The sequence below is a fragment of the Cynocephalus volans genome, chromosome 4 (assembly GCF_027409185.1).
Source record: "Cynocephalus volans isolate mCynVol1 chromosome 4, mCynVol1.pri, whole genome shotgun sequence".
NCBI classification, from domain to species: Eukaryota; Metazoa; Chordata; class Mammalia; order Dermoptera; family Cynocephalidae; genus Cynocephalus; species Cynocephalus volans.
This window is the reverse complement of record NC_084463.1, coordinates 29,349,009-29,363,928: the sequence shown is the minus strand read 5'-3', so window position 1 is coordinate 29,363,928 and position 14,920 is coordinate 29,349,009. Positions and strand designations below refer to the sequence as shown.

At 40.6% G+C, this 14,920-nt stretch overlaps 1 protein-coding gene across 3 annotated transcripts in view; it reads left to right on the top strand.

Annotated features, from left to right (window-relative positions):
• The window catches only part of OPCML (opioid binding protein/cell adhesion molecule like), a 506,759-nt gene that overhangs the window by 263,007 nt on the left and 228,832 nt on the right, over positions 1 to 14,920 (top strand). For all 3 annotated transcript variants that reach the window (XM_063093665.1, XM_063093664.1, XM_063093663.1), the window contains exon 2: positions 9,599 to 9,831. In XM_063093665.1, coding sequence (XP_062949735.1) covers positions 9,599 to 9,831 — 233 coding nt within the window. The remainder of the gene's footprint in view (positions 1 to 9,598; positions 9,832 to 14,920) is intronic.

Genomic DNA, 14,920 nt, shown 5'->3' with positions numbered 1-14,920 from the left:
TCGACCCCCTGGCAATTTGCACTGGTCCCATGTACCCTCAACCTGCAGCCTTAGATCCTACTTGAGGACAATGATCCTGTTAAGAGAATGCATTTTGAAATTGCCAATTCCCTAAAATTGAACTGCTTGAGAAAGTGCCTGAGGTTGGATTGTAACTCTGCCTTTCTCTTCTGACTGCTCCCAATTGACGCAGTGTCCAGGAGACGTTTTTCCTTTACTTTGTCACCTCCATCATCAAACAAGTGTCACTCTTGAAGGAGAGTCCCATGCTAAACCAAACTGCATTTGGGCTCTGGAAGCCTCTGTGTGAGTCCTGCATTATGAACTGAAACCTAACCTAACCAAAAAAACTGAAAACCTAACTAGGAATTTGCCTCTATAACAAATGGCTGTCTCAGCCAATCACAGCAGCCAAGCTTCAGTCAATCGTATTCAAATAAGGCAAACACTGAGCTAAAACCAAAGGAGCTCTTTCTGTGCCTCACTTCTGGTTTCTGTACACCACTTCCCTTTTCTGTCTGTCAGTGCTTTCCAGGCCACGTTGCAAGAGGAGCATTCTGAACTGTTTTTGGTCCAGACTGCTGCCTGATTCTAGAATTGCAATTAAAGCCAATTAAGATCTACAAAACTAGATTTTTCGTAATGTTGTCTTTTAACCACAAAACTAAAGCAGAGAAGTACTAAAGGCAATGACACATTATTGCATGAGTAATCAACTCACGGCAAAGCCAGTGCATTCTCTATCTTGGAATTAGAACTCAGAGATAACAGTTGTATTAGTCCATTTTTGTTGCTTATAACAAAATACACAGAACTGAGTGATTTATAAAGAAAATGAAATTTATTGCTTACAGTTTCTGAGGCTGGGAAGTCCAAAGTCCATCTGGTGGTGGTGACAGTGACCCAGGGGGCTCAGATTACAAGATGATAGAAGCAGAAAGATCTAGAGAGAAAGATAGACTCTCCTCTTTTTTTAATGCCGTCAGAACCACGCCCCTGACCACCATTTTCAATCCATTCACTACTGCATGGTCCTACAATCCAATCACCTTTTCAAGGCTCCACCTTTCAATTACCATAATAGGATTTCCCACCCTCTTAACAATCACAGTAGGGACAAGGTTTCTAATACATAAAACTTGGGGAACACAATTCAAGCTTCAGTGAGTTTTGGGGGAACATAATTCAATCCACTACAACAGGGCAGTGTGATCTGGCATATTAAAATAAACAGTATTTTGATTTTTCCAACATTTATGAGTGTATTGGATTAAACAAGGTTCTTCTAGTGAAAAAGTAACATCTTTAATAGTCGTATGATAAGGCCTGGTAGAATGTTATTAGTATAATTTCCAGTTATTAAGAAATTGAATGAATCTAATCCTGGGTTACAAACCTCTTTGCAAGTCAGGTATTTTCCAATTCATTGCTTTATTGAAAGAGGAACTAATTGAATTGTCAGCTGTGAGATCATTAAAATAACTTTTGAAGCTATATTACTATGTGATTTTTGGCATATACCTTGAATGGCATTCAAAAAATTGAGTGGCATTGCTATACAAAATTTTCATTTTCATCTCCTTGCTTAAGCAAATCAGGTTTCTCTTAAAGCAAAAACAGAAATACAATTGACCCTGAACTCTATCTCATTCTAGCAGTAAGTGATATTTATCCATGGTATTAAAAAGAAGGCTCATCCATCTAATTAAGAGCTGTATTTCCAGTAAAAGTTTACTTTTTTATGTTTAATTATTACTTAGCAAAATGTGCAATATATTTATGTTTTTATCATTTTTATATTTGTAACGATAACTCATTTTAAAAGAAAATATTATTACTTAGAGTTTTATGGTCATGGGACATAAAAGAAATTTAAATTTCAATCTCTATATATCTTTTGTTGCATATAAATAGGATAGGTGATCAATAAGAGATTTTCAAGCATAAAATATATCCTGCAGAGGACATGTAATGGAAATACAAGTTCAAGTTCAAAAATAAACAATGCACATTTTATGACATTTAGAGAAGAGCTGGTTTATGAATTTTAAAAGTGGATAATTATGAGTATCAATCACTGTGGTATTTAAATTTCATTGGAGATAAATATATATATATATATATATATACACATACACATACACATATATATTCCATTGGATATATATATATATATACATATATATATATCTATTCTGTGCCATTTTTTACTTTAACGTGAATATTCTCTACAGATCAAAAATGCATTCTTTGTAACTGTAGCTTACATAGATTTTTTTTATGTCAACTTAATTTTCAAAGGGTTACAACACTGACGGAAATAAAAGCAGGAATATTTGTTTGCACTTAGTCACCTGGGTTTGTGTGGTTCCAGGGACTGGAAGACAAACCTCCCTCCCTCTGTCCCAATTACCCACCCACTCCCAAGCTTGCTGATTGCTGGAATTCTGTATTCTTTAGGAGGTATTGTTCAAGCAGGGATTTGGTCTTTATGAAAATACAAGCACCATTAGAAAAGTTTGCACATTAGCCCTTATCAGTCAGTTAGAACTGAGAGTAAATGAATTTATCATATTTTTTTCTAGTAGGGAGAGTCCATGAGGGTTTTAGTCTTCACAAGGGAAATGGAAAACTGCTATAGTGTTGCTTTGTCCCCCACAGCTTTGTCACCCCACTTCCCCTGGGTGACGGAGATGCAAAGGATTACTCAAAGCCCCTCTCTTCGGAGCAGTGAGAAGCCCCAAAGAGGTTAACTTCCCAGCCACCCTCCAGTGAGAGGCAGCCCTTCCTTGGGAAATTAACGCCAAATTGGGGTTCTCTTCCTGCATTTATTTTCCAGATCAGGAAGTTACAGAAAGAGAACAAAGTTGGGGTTATAGTTTAACAATATAGGCTGGTAACTTTCAGTGAAGCAAGCCAGATGACATTCCAGTAAGGCAATTCAGTGCTCTTATCAACACAAGCTTGATCTTAGCAAACATTCCTTCCTATAGCAATTTCTCAGTATCTTTACATGACAATCAGTAACTGGACTGTCTTTGAGCCAGCAACCTGCTGTGCCACAATTCTTATCTTGCAACAGAGACTTATAGCCTGAGGGAAATTTCCTGTCCTTGAAGGTCAATATTTGAAACTGCAAGGCTTTGGAAACCCAGGCCCTGTGAAGTACATATGCTTTATAGTATATTCCACATCTACCCCATTTTATTTATTTAAAAGAAAAACAAAACTATAGATCAGGTTGGCACAGTTAAGACAAAAAAGCATTTTGTTAAAGCAAAGTTAGTATTATTTAGCATGGCAAGTCATTTTAATTTACTTCAGGTGAAGACTGATGATGTCATCGTCTCAGGGTGGCTACAGCGGCAGCAATCCAGGTGCTGTGAATTGGGCGTAATTACCAACTGAAACTCCGGAATGGGATTCTGCTCCATAAAATAGTTGATTATGAGTCCAGAGAGTTTGTTATTATTAGTTCCCCTGTCCAGGACATTATTGCTTTCAAAGCATCTAGTCTTTTGATCAATTACAAGTCTTTTGTTTAAGAATAGGATGTCTCATCCAAGTTTCAAACACCCTCTTTAAAGCCAGGAAAATTTAGAGAACTGCTTTTGTAGAGAAGACGTTATTTCCCACTTTATGATCAAGGCATTCCTCATAAAAGCATTGATGATCAATATCTAGATTGAAAAGGTCTTACTTTTTGTTGCATAAATCAGTGTTGGGAAGGCTCTTTCCCAGGTGATGATTGAAAGAAGCAACTCGGCTCACTTTCTTTCAGTCTTCTGTCCCACGTCGCTGGGAAGACTGTTTCCCAGGTGAGGATCTGTCTGTCCCACATTGGGGGGAAAGATGAACAGCAGGATGAAGCAGCAGTTTGGGCCAAATTTATGGCAACATAAAAAGAGATCAGCAACTTGGAAATGAGACATGCTATCTTATATCCAAAGTTCTAAATTCAATCTTGTTATAAAGAGAGTTAATTTTCATTGAACTTATAAAAATAGCCACATTGCCATAATAATCACAAGAATACTTAAAGTTATTAAGTTTGGGAGGGATCAAATAGGGAGAAAACAAATGCTTTTATCTCTGTTTTAAATGACATTTTACCAAACTGTTGTTAGTTATAGATAGCTGAAGAGAGAGAGAGAGTTTTCTTACATTTGGAAAAACATTAGGAGAACCAGCAGTGTTTTAAAATAAGGAGATGGTAAAAACCCATAATTCATTTTAATTAGTTTACCAATTAACTTTTATTGTTTTGACCTTTGTGAACAATTTCACAAACTCATTAGTTTTTTCATTAGAATTTTGGAACTTTAGTTTAAAGCTATGAACTCAAAGTTTGTCAGGAAAACTGTACCTATCAGAGTTTTTTTCATGAAATATTTGAAGACATAACATTTTAAAATTATAATTAAACCAAGATTATGACCAGTAGCATTTATATCAAGACACAGATATTTAAGAACCTTACAAGATTTTGGAACACATATCCATAGTACCTTTAGAACTGACAATACTTTCCCATATTAGTCTAATTTATTAAATAAGCCAATTAGTTTTGATACATCTTTTATACACCCTTTGAGAAACTCCAGGGCCCTTGGAATTCCTCAAAGTTATTTTAAACTTTCAGAATTTCGTGTTGGAAAGCTTTGTTAAATAACAAAAGGCTTAAAACATTTAGTTGAATAAGATCACAAATTGTTGCAAAAAATAAAACCAAAGTGACAAAGCATTTTAAAGGCAGAGAGCACAAGAACTTATCATGAAATAAGTTTTTAAAACCAGTTATCAAAGGGACAAAGAAAAACTTTTACAATTTTGTATTCAGAGCAGTCAAGTGTTTGGTTTTTTTTTTTGTTTGTTTTTTTTTAAGAAAAGCTGGTTGCTCCATCACAGGAAAGCAAATTCTAACCCTGTATTAGAATACTTTTGACATTAATTTTTAGAAAAACTCACACATAATTTGTTTTTAAATCCAGTTATTTTTTTTTTACTGTAAAAACCTTTTTAACAAACTTATCTACATAAACCATTATCAAGACTTACTCAGACATTGTGTTTTTGTCCTATACTTCCTACTTTCTAAATAGCCAGTCATTTTACTCTAGGACAAAAATACACTGCACCAGATGCTCTCTTACATAAAAATTATTTTTCTTTCTCTCTAGCCCCTCCAACTATAACCATATCCTCACATCCATAGCCTTCTTTAAATCACCTCCTGTTTACATACTTGTTTCTTTTTTATCAATGTTAAATTGGCTGAATTTGTCCAAAAATTAAATCTAAAAAAGTTTTTTTATATTTAGTTTTTTTGGTTTTGGCGGAGTTGACAACTTAAAAGCCTCTAGCAAAGACAAATGTAGTCCTGTTTGATTAGTAAACCCAGGCAACAGTGTGTGTTGATAAGAACATTTTTATACATTCAGGTTAGTAAATAGGCATCCATTTATCAGAGCAAATTATACAAAGCCCAGTTTGAGTTTTAGCTATATTTACCAAATACATATTTATGGTTTCCCAGCCAAAAACTTGGTGTATTAGATCTATAGCCTTATCAGTTAATGCTAACTAGGGCCTATGCAATATTTGGCATAGGTTTCTTTTCACTAGCTATTTCAGATCCCAGGTTTCCACGTGGCATTCGGAGCCATGTGGAATCCAAAGAGGCAGAGGGTAGTATTCACTATCTATGTCTAAAAGATATTGTTTCTCCCAGCATGGCCAGGAGGCAGAGCTGAGATAACAAGGAGACATATTGACCTAGAGACAAATTTGGGTAAAAGGTTTGAATCAAATTTTGAAAATATATTTATCAAAATTTAGAAGATTTAAGTCACATGAACTTGAAAAGTATACTTATTTATTTAATGAGCGTGTATTAATTGTAAGCCAATTTGGTACCTTGCACATAAAACAATTACACATACAGACATGAACATATAGACATAACATACAGTTTACACACACCTATATGCAGACATAAAACAACAAGAACAAATAAGGATCTTTAGGTTTTGTTCAGGATGTAATAAAAAGCTCTCTAGTAAAAAGGACAGTCAGGTTTAGATTGTGTTATTTCCAAAAGACTTATTGGTGAGGTCACCTTGCCTTAAAGAAAGCAAGATAACAAATGTACATTGTAAAGCAAAGTATGCAAGTCTTTTCAAGAAGATGCAGAGAAGATTTTCTTCTTTTAAGAAGATAGCATAGAATTCTACCATAGGATTTTGTGAAGAAATACATAGATGAGACTAGAAGAGAATTTAGAAGTCTGTTTAAGATAACTAAGTGGATGCCAGAAAATTTGAGACCATCTAGTTAAAAAGATAGATTTTAGGTTAGTTTTTGTTTCTCAAATGGGTTACTGAGCTCAAGAGCAGAGCCACCAATCAGAGATGAAACCATTTGACTCTTGAGGTTTTTAGAAGAAAAGCAGTAGACCCAAAAGGGGTCTGGTTTGTGCCATGGCTGCTTTTCTTCATAAAACTCAAGAGTCTTCAGAGAAAAAGAGTAGCACATGCAGTTAAGAAAAGAACCACTGCTTTTAAGAGAGGAGAGAAGCATCATACAGATAAGAAAGAAAAACATGCTCAAACAATACCAACACTGTAAAGAAATATTAGCTTCTTTTACTTAGATTGTCCAATTTAAAGTTCTCTCAGTCACTGGCAAAGATTAAGTTTTATCCTTTATGGTGACATAAACATGTCTTAGTTTTTTGTTAAGGTCTTGGATAGGTCTCAGAGCGACTTGACATATATTCCTAATTGTTAGGTGGGAAGTCTTAATGAGACCCATTGAATAATTTACCAGTGACCAATTTGTTCCCAATTATTTATGTTAAGGCTCCCTTCCTTGAGGTATCAAGGACATGGTAGTTTAATATCCATTAACAGTTTTACAAGCTGCCATTCAGTTACTTACAGCCTGCTGCTTTAAGGAGACATTGGAGTTGTGATGTATGTTCAGTCTCCCCTTTCGTTAATGAATTATCCATACTTTAAAAGTAAAGAAAATGAAAAAATATCTACGGGGTTGAAAAAGCCTAACTTTGACCTGCCGCTGGCATGCAATCGCTTGCGTTTCATCTCCCTTATTAGGGACTCCCTTTGCTGGGATGAATCAGACGTCCTATTCCTCTCCAATGCTTGGCAGGTCAGTCTCCAATCTGTAGAGAACATCCTCACACAGGGCAGCATTTTGTTGCTTTGTGTTGCTTCACCCCCCACGGATTTGTCACCCCACATCCCCTGGGTCACAGAGACGCAAAGGATTACTCAAAGCCCATCTCTTCTGAGCAGTGAGAAACCCCAAAGAGGTTAACTTCCCAGCCACCCTCCAGTGAGAGGCTGCCCTTCCTTGGGAAACTAATGCCAAATTGGGGTTCTCTTCCTGCATTTAATTTCTAGATCAGGAAGTTACAGGAAGAGAATGAAGGTGGGGTTATAGTTTAACAGTACAGGCTGGTAACTTTCAGTGAAACAAGCCAGATGACATTCCAGTAAGGCAATTCAGTGGTCTTATCAACACAAGCTTGATCTTAGCAAACATTCCTTCTTACAGGAATTTCTCAGTATCTTTACATAACAATCAGTAACTAGTCTGTCTTTGAGCCAGCAACCTGCTGTGCTACAAATCTTATCTTGCAACAGAGACTTTAGAGATAGAGGAAAATTTCCTGTCCTTGCAAGGTCAATATTTGAAACTTCAAGGCTCTGGAAAACCAGGCCCTGTGATGTACATGTGCTTTATAGTATATTCCACACTATAGAAGCAAGAAAACTGAGCAGAAAGAGAAGCTAGGGCCCCATTATGTGGAGGAGATGGCATGATTTCTGTAGGTCCTTATACCAGTGACACACCTGTGCAGGTGGGAACGAATCACACAATGATGTCCCAGTCATCACATCCTAATGGTAAATGCAGTTGGGCCCCCAAAATTCATCTCGCTGATCTTTGACTTACCTAAAAATGATACAGAATTAGATAGATTTGTAACTACTGGTGTGCAGGGTTGTTTGTGGTCAAGTGAAATAAGAAAAAGTGTTATAGGTATATTAGAGTATGATTTTATTTCCTAAAAATAAATTGGCACAAGATTTATGCATGTGAATATATGTCTATATGAAGAAAGACCTAGAAGGAGAAGTGACAGTCTGTTACAGAAATAAGGACCTCAGGTCACCGGGAGGGGATAGTGATCTTTGAAAGCACCTGATCACCACCCACCCTACTTCACACCTGCCTGTACCTGCTGAAGGACAGGTGAGCTGGCACGTAAAAAGACCTCGGTGACTGGATGCTAGTGTTAGTTTTCTTCCTCCTGGACTGGGTGCTTTCCCTTTCAAGGGAAGCTGTCATCTCGGAGCTCTGAGACCCCAGACCGTTCAGGCTATGTGTGGCTGGCCACTCTACCAGCCTGACCACTTTGCCACTGCCAGTGTCTTTGGTGTTCTTGTCTCCCGGGCCCTGTCTGAGGGATCTCTGTGGCCAGCCAAGTGTTAGGTCAGATGTAGTGAGGTAAGGCCATGCTTGTTCCCCCCATGTCCTCCTCACCTGGAGGCACCGTGCTCTCTCTGCTAGGACGTCAGCACGCTATCATCTGGCTCTTGCAAGCAACGATGGGCAGTGGTGGTGCATGCAGCCCTTCAGCGCAAACCCACTTGGTAAAGCGTTCTGTGTTCTTGTGCTTTCGTCCTGTGTTCCAAGGTGCCAGAGCACACGTGCAAACGTTTTTCCTGACTTGCACACACATTTGTTTCTGCATAAGGCCTGATAGCCTGCAGGTCACCCACAGCAACAGCGGATTCCATCTGTGCTCACAGACCCGGGTTGTGGGGGAGCGGGAGAGAGGTGAGGTCAGCTCCCCACATTATAGTAGCACCGCTCTCTCTCAGCGGGGCAGGGGGAGATGTATGAGGAAGGAAGGAAGGAGGGGCTCTGCTGACAACTTTCTTCTTCTCCCCCACGAAATCTTAAGAGGTAGTCATGGCTTCCTCAGAAAGTGTTGGCTTTCGAAGATGAGTTTTACCAATCCATGTTATACATTGTAGTTTGCAGGCTTTGGGCAGCTTAGGGGTATAAGGAGATTATCAACTCTAGGGAGGTCTGGAGGTAAATATGTTCAATTTTTGATTAACTACAAATTAAGTATTTGCTTTGTGGATTATCTGTGACCTATTTGAAATACTGATCCATTTCTTCTCCCCTGTGCCCCTGGGCCACTTCTCCCATGATTTGGGTAAATGTGCTCAAGAAATATAAACTAATTTTCATACAAGCCTCGGGGGAGGGGGGGGAATAAGAGAGAAAGCAAATGTACAACAAAGATATTCACATAACATGTTCCCAAATCAGATAGAAATGATTTTGTATCTTCGGTTCTTCAGGATGATTAAGGCCACTCTTACTTTATGTTTAGGAAGATTCATCAGGATGGTTTCTTCTTAGCAATTGTGTTATGTTGTTTCATTTACTCCTGGAAATGCACCACCACATTTGTTATATAATCTCTCAATGCCCTTTCTCTCTCTCCCACCTTTCTTCTGCCCTCCTGCCCGCCCCCCCCCCCCCCACCTCACAGGTGTACCATAGATGATAGGGTCACCCGGGTGGCCTGGCTGAACCGCAGCACCATCCTCTATGCTGGGAATGACAAGTGGTCCATAGACCCTCGTGTGATCCTCTTGGTCAACACACCCACCCAGTACAGCATCATGATCCAAAACGTGGACGTGTACGATGAAGGTCCCTATACCTGCTCTGTGCAGACAGACAATCATCCCAAAACTTCCCGGGTCCACCTCATAGTGCAAGGTAAGTCACAGCCAGACGGGGCTTGGCCTTGCCGTCAGCGATGGAGGGGGAGGAATCTCAGTCTTGTTCTACTCGTGGATGAACACACAAAAAGGCCTTGTCCTCTATTGAACGTGGAGACTGAATGGATGTCTTGGATCCCTCCCATCTGATTGGTCTGAATTAAACGCTGAGTGTCTCTTCAGAGTTTCTCAGTGTCATCTCTAGTCCTTCTGTTCTCATCAGTAAGTCGTTGGCGTGTCCTGGGTGAGCTCTCTAAAGTTGCTTAGAACCTGGAGCTGGGACAAGATACAAACATACGTAAACACAGTACTCCTCACAGTGCCTCTTAATGATCTTTTAGAGGCTCATTTCATAGTAAAAGGGCTAATGCTAGTGATGTTAACCATGTGACATGACTGTATATGTGAGGCTGCTGGCAGTGCATGTTCTGGAGGGGTTCACGGTGCTGTTTACTCAGGTCCTCCCTGCATCATGCTGTGTGTATGCCTTTCTTAACCCCACAGTGGAGCCCATACCCGATAGGGGTATTAGGCAGAATGATATCTCCAGGTCAATGTTGGAAGAAATTCACAAAACTAAAAAAAAGAGGGGAAGAAAACCTTGGCAACCTCTCCTGTTCTCCTTTAAAAAAAAATCTGAATCAGTATAGCCCAGACATATTATCACATGTGCATTTTTAAATAGTTTTTAATTTAAATTTCACTCTGTAGCTAAAAAAAAAAACAGGGCTGAAGAAATTTCAGAATCTCAGTTCAGATGTTAAATATTAATAATTAAAAACACATACAGTTAGCAGTTCTGAGAATTTGAGATCTATTTGAAAGCAAGGCAGCAGTCCAAATGGACTCATTAGAACTGACCCTGACTGACTACCTTCACCTTGTAAAGCAATTTCTGTCAGGTACTGGCTCATGGTATGAAGGAAGTTCTAAGCAGACTGGTTCCATCACCCAATGCCACATCCTTCCTCTACCGAACAAGAGGCTTAGATGGGCCCTTCTCAAAGCCTCCTCTGCTGGCGTCTTGGGGACACGCACTTAGCTCTCATAAGGAGTCCCCGTGTGTGAGTCTTTAGGAATGTCTTTTATCAGATTCCATCTGCCATAGAGTCAACAGATTATTTCCAGTTTGTGAAGTATGGATGCCATGCTTGCTTGGCTAAGAGTTGCTCGTTTCAGTTGGTTTCATGGAGAGAGCGTGAGCAGGGGTTGGTGTCTGTTCATGCTTCCTTCACTTGTGCAATTCAGGATGCCCATTCTTTCCTTTTGGCTGGATCAGCTCTCTGCTCGCATAGCATCCGGGTCTGCCTCTGTAGGCAATTTGTAATGGCATGTGTTGGGCCAGAGATATGTCAGCTGCAACTTCTGTTCCCCAGCAGGCCCTGGCACTTCCATATTGCTTGAAGCTTTGCTTCTGTTCAGCCTTCAAGCCCTTCCCTCACCCCCCACCCCCTACGTGCTTTCAGAAGCTCCCACGAGCCTACCATACGACAGACGTCTATAGACGCTGCTGGTTTCCTTTCTCCATACGTGCCCCACCCTGGGGTATGGCTGGGTGGCAATCACTGCTTTGGAGCTACAAGACTGCCTGCCATCTGGAGATAAAGACAACTGTCACATCTGATACTTCTCCTCAGAGGATGGCGAAGGCACTTGGTGAGATCAGTCATCTGAGAAGAGCTGGAATGTCTGTTGAAAGTTCCTGGGACTATAGAAAGCAAAGGAACGTGAGTTCTCACTGTCCCGCCTGCCACATGGGCTTGGTTCCAGAGGAGCTAAAATTCTCAGCATTGGAAGTGACATATCCGTGGCACCTCTGTGGCCTTGACAGAAAAGTTATCTTCAAATTCAGGAAACATGACACTGAAATAAAAAGAACTGTCAGGCAGTATACAGAAACAAACTCGAACAGAACAAAGCTACCACTTTTCAGGAAATAAGACAGATTGTGTGAGCACGTCAAAGTCAACATGGCCATAAAGGATTCACGGTGCAGAGCTTCAGGGCGTGATGTTTTCCTCATGCACTTCAAGCAATTCCTGGGGTGGAATGTGGAAGCCTCTGGTGTCTCCTGTGGGTCTCCCAGCTTTGGGTCAGGAAGAGTGTGAGGACAGGGGCATGCAGAGAATTGGCATCTTCTGTCTCAGAGATCAGCCCCTCACAGTCTCCATATTCCAGGCCACATGATGCTGTGGTTCTGGCCATCTGAAGTGAACTGTGAAGTCCAAATGCAAATGATCAGGATGGGTGGAGGTGGAGGGGAAGTTCTTCTCTTGGAACACTTGGCAGATGGTCTTCCCGGTTGCTGAGAAGCTGCAGTAGGAGGTCAGGGAGCTGCTCTCTCTTCTGTCTTGGTTAGCAATTTGGAGACTTGCTCTTTCTTTGGAAACCAGTTGAACTACCAGAGGGTGGCTGCAGAGACCCCATCGCTTGATTAGAAAGAAGCCCAAGAGTCCTCCTTCCTCCCAGCAGCTATCGGCTTTTGTCCAGTCTATAGATTAATTTTTCAGACTTAGTTCAGGTTAGATAAAGATAATGAAAGTTTCCTAATCCTCTTAAAGAAGATTTGTCTGACTGAGTAGAAAGCTTTTGGAATACAATAAGGTGTGTATAAAACTGAGGCCTGACCTTCTTTAATTTCAAACTGCTGATGGATATTGATTTTGCAGTGAGAAAAACTGGAAAACTTCTGACCTGCAACTTGTCCATTTTTTTTTAAGTGTTTATTTATCTTCTGTCCATTGTAGAATATTAGTATCTCATTACTTCTGCCAACCAGGTGCTGTGAGTTGAAGTGAGAGCAGTCCTGGGGGTCCCACTGTGTTGTTTCTCTTGCAATGTTAGGAACTCAGAGACTCTGTCACTAAGCTCAATGCCTGTCCTTTACTGTCGTATAAGGTGGCCTTTGCCACATAGCTGATAAAACTGATGTCCAAGTCCTTTCATTTAAGAGACACTGCCTTTAGTAAAATAGTGTCACTTGATACCCGATGTACCTCTTAGGTGCTAAGGGGATCGTTTCAGGGCACCACGTGAGCATGTGTGATCTAGACCATACACCCAGGTGTCCAGGAAACCCAGGGTGAGGGGAAGTGCTGCCGTGGGGTTGGATGAATCAGGGTGGGAAAATCCAGGTGACAGCCCATGAGCCAAGGTCGGGGAAAAGCTGGAGGCACATGCGCAGGCAGGAGATCACTCCCGTCCCCCAAGCCGTGTGACGAGAGTGGACGGCCCGCCTACCTATAGGAATGGAGAAGGGCCTGAGAGATTATCCCAGAGAAACTGAGCACGTTAATCCTAATGTCTGGGAAGAGGAAGAATTAATTAAATTTTTCTGCGTTGGGGGAATGTTGGTGGCCTTGCTTGCAATCGGGGAGGAAGAATCCCGTGCTACTCAGAACAGCTTTAGGCTGACTAGGTTTAGGGAAAAAAAGAAAACTCACAAACATTACACAGATAAGGTAGAAGAACTAGGGAACTGGTGTAATTCACACCACAAGGGGTATATTTGAGATTCAGCATGAATTTACTAGCTTGAGAATAGGCAAGTTTTCTGAGGTTAACTATTTCTGGAGAACAGTGAGAATCATAATTTATTTATATCTGTCCCCAGCATTTAGCACACTGAGGCATAGTAGGCTCTCAAGCGGATGCTTGTTTGTAAAATGAAGAGAAGAGCAGAGAGACACAGCAACAGAAACAGCACATGAATGCAGTGATCACGAAGCTCCTTCTAGCAGATGGGGGTGGGGAATGAGCCAGACAGTGTCCGGGTGACTTGGAGTGGACAGTAATGGAGAAAAGTTCCCTGGAGGGAAGAGGGACAAGCTAAGAGAAGTGTTATAATGGGTAACACAAATTCCATGCATTTATTTAGTACTTTACAGAGACGGTTGCGATCCTTGTCTCATTTGGCCCTCACAAGGAGCCCTGGGAGGCTGCAGTGCAAGGATTGTTATCTCCATTTGCAAATTAGATAACTGCAGCTCATGGAGCTTAAGAGACAGGCCAGGGTGCCCCGTGAGTAAGCAGCAGAGCTGGTCTGGAACCACAGCCATGTGACTCCAAGGTTAGTGTCTTCCTGGCACATTGCGGTCCCTCCACTGCCTACCATGTCTAAAGTTACTTCTGTTCTCTGGATCAATGGGAACTTTACAGGTGTTTTATTTCAATTTTTTCATTTTTCCTGCTATTTATATTTCATTGTATGAGCAGAAATTGAGGACAAAGCTCAAGAAAGAAAATTAGCAACGGGGGTGGGACACCAAAATTACAATAAATGGTGTAGAGAGGCTAAGAGAGAGGCAGAGAGGAAGATAATTAATTTTCTAGTAGCTCATCCCTCCAGGGATACATATTTTAAATGTTACCACTTTATACTATGTAAGTACTGAAAACCTTGGCCCCTTTGAGAATCCTGAATCTAATTGTCATTCTAAGTCATTAATTTCGGCATTCTGAAACTACACAGCAATCCATGTGCACCTGTGGTGTGGTGGTGGTGTTTGTTGGGGATGGATGGAGTAGGAAAGTCTTATCTATCTTTGCTTCTTGGATGTTGATATCCTCGACCTGCTCTCTTGGCTAGCTCAGAAATCTGTTTACTACAAGGCATTGCATTTCATGGAATGAACTCCTCTTGCTAAGCCCAATTTTATGCAGAGGGCTAGACATGATGAATTATTTTATATTCTCTCATATGAGACTCCACATCGAGCTTATTCAGTTCCTATGGACACAAGAAACTTGGGGGGGGGGGAGGTCTCTTAGTCTAGAGTTAGTTCAGGTGGGGCAGGTTGGTACTCAGAGTTGTGTTTAGCATGTGAACAAGTATAATTTTCCCAAGTAGCCCAGTCCTAGCTTTTTGCTGAGCCCCAGCACCCTCTGCTTTGGACACATTAAGCATAAACCTCATCTCAGTCAATCCTTACAAAATATACATCATATGCACATGTTGCAAATAAAGAAACTGAGGCTCAGAAAGACTAAAAGCTTACTGAAAGACGGTGGAGCTGCTACATACTTTAAATTCACTGGACTTACTTGTTTGGGTTAAGCTTTTGTGTCTAGAAAAGTACCAAAATGTA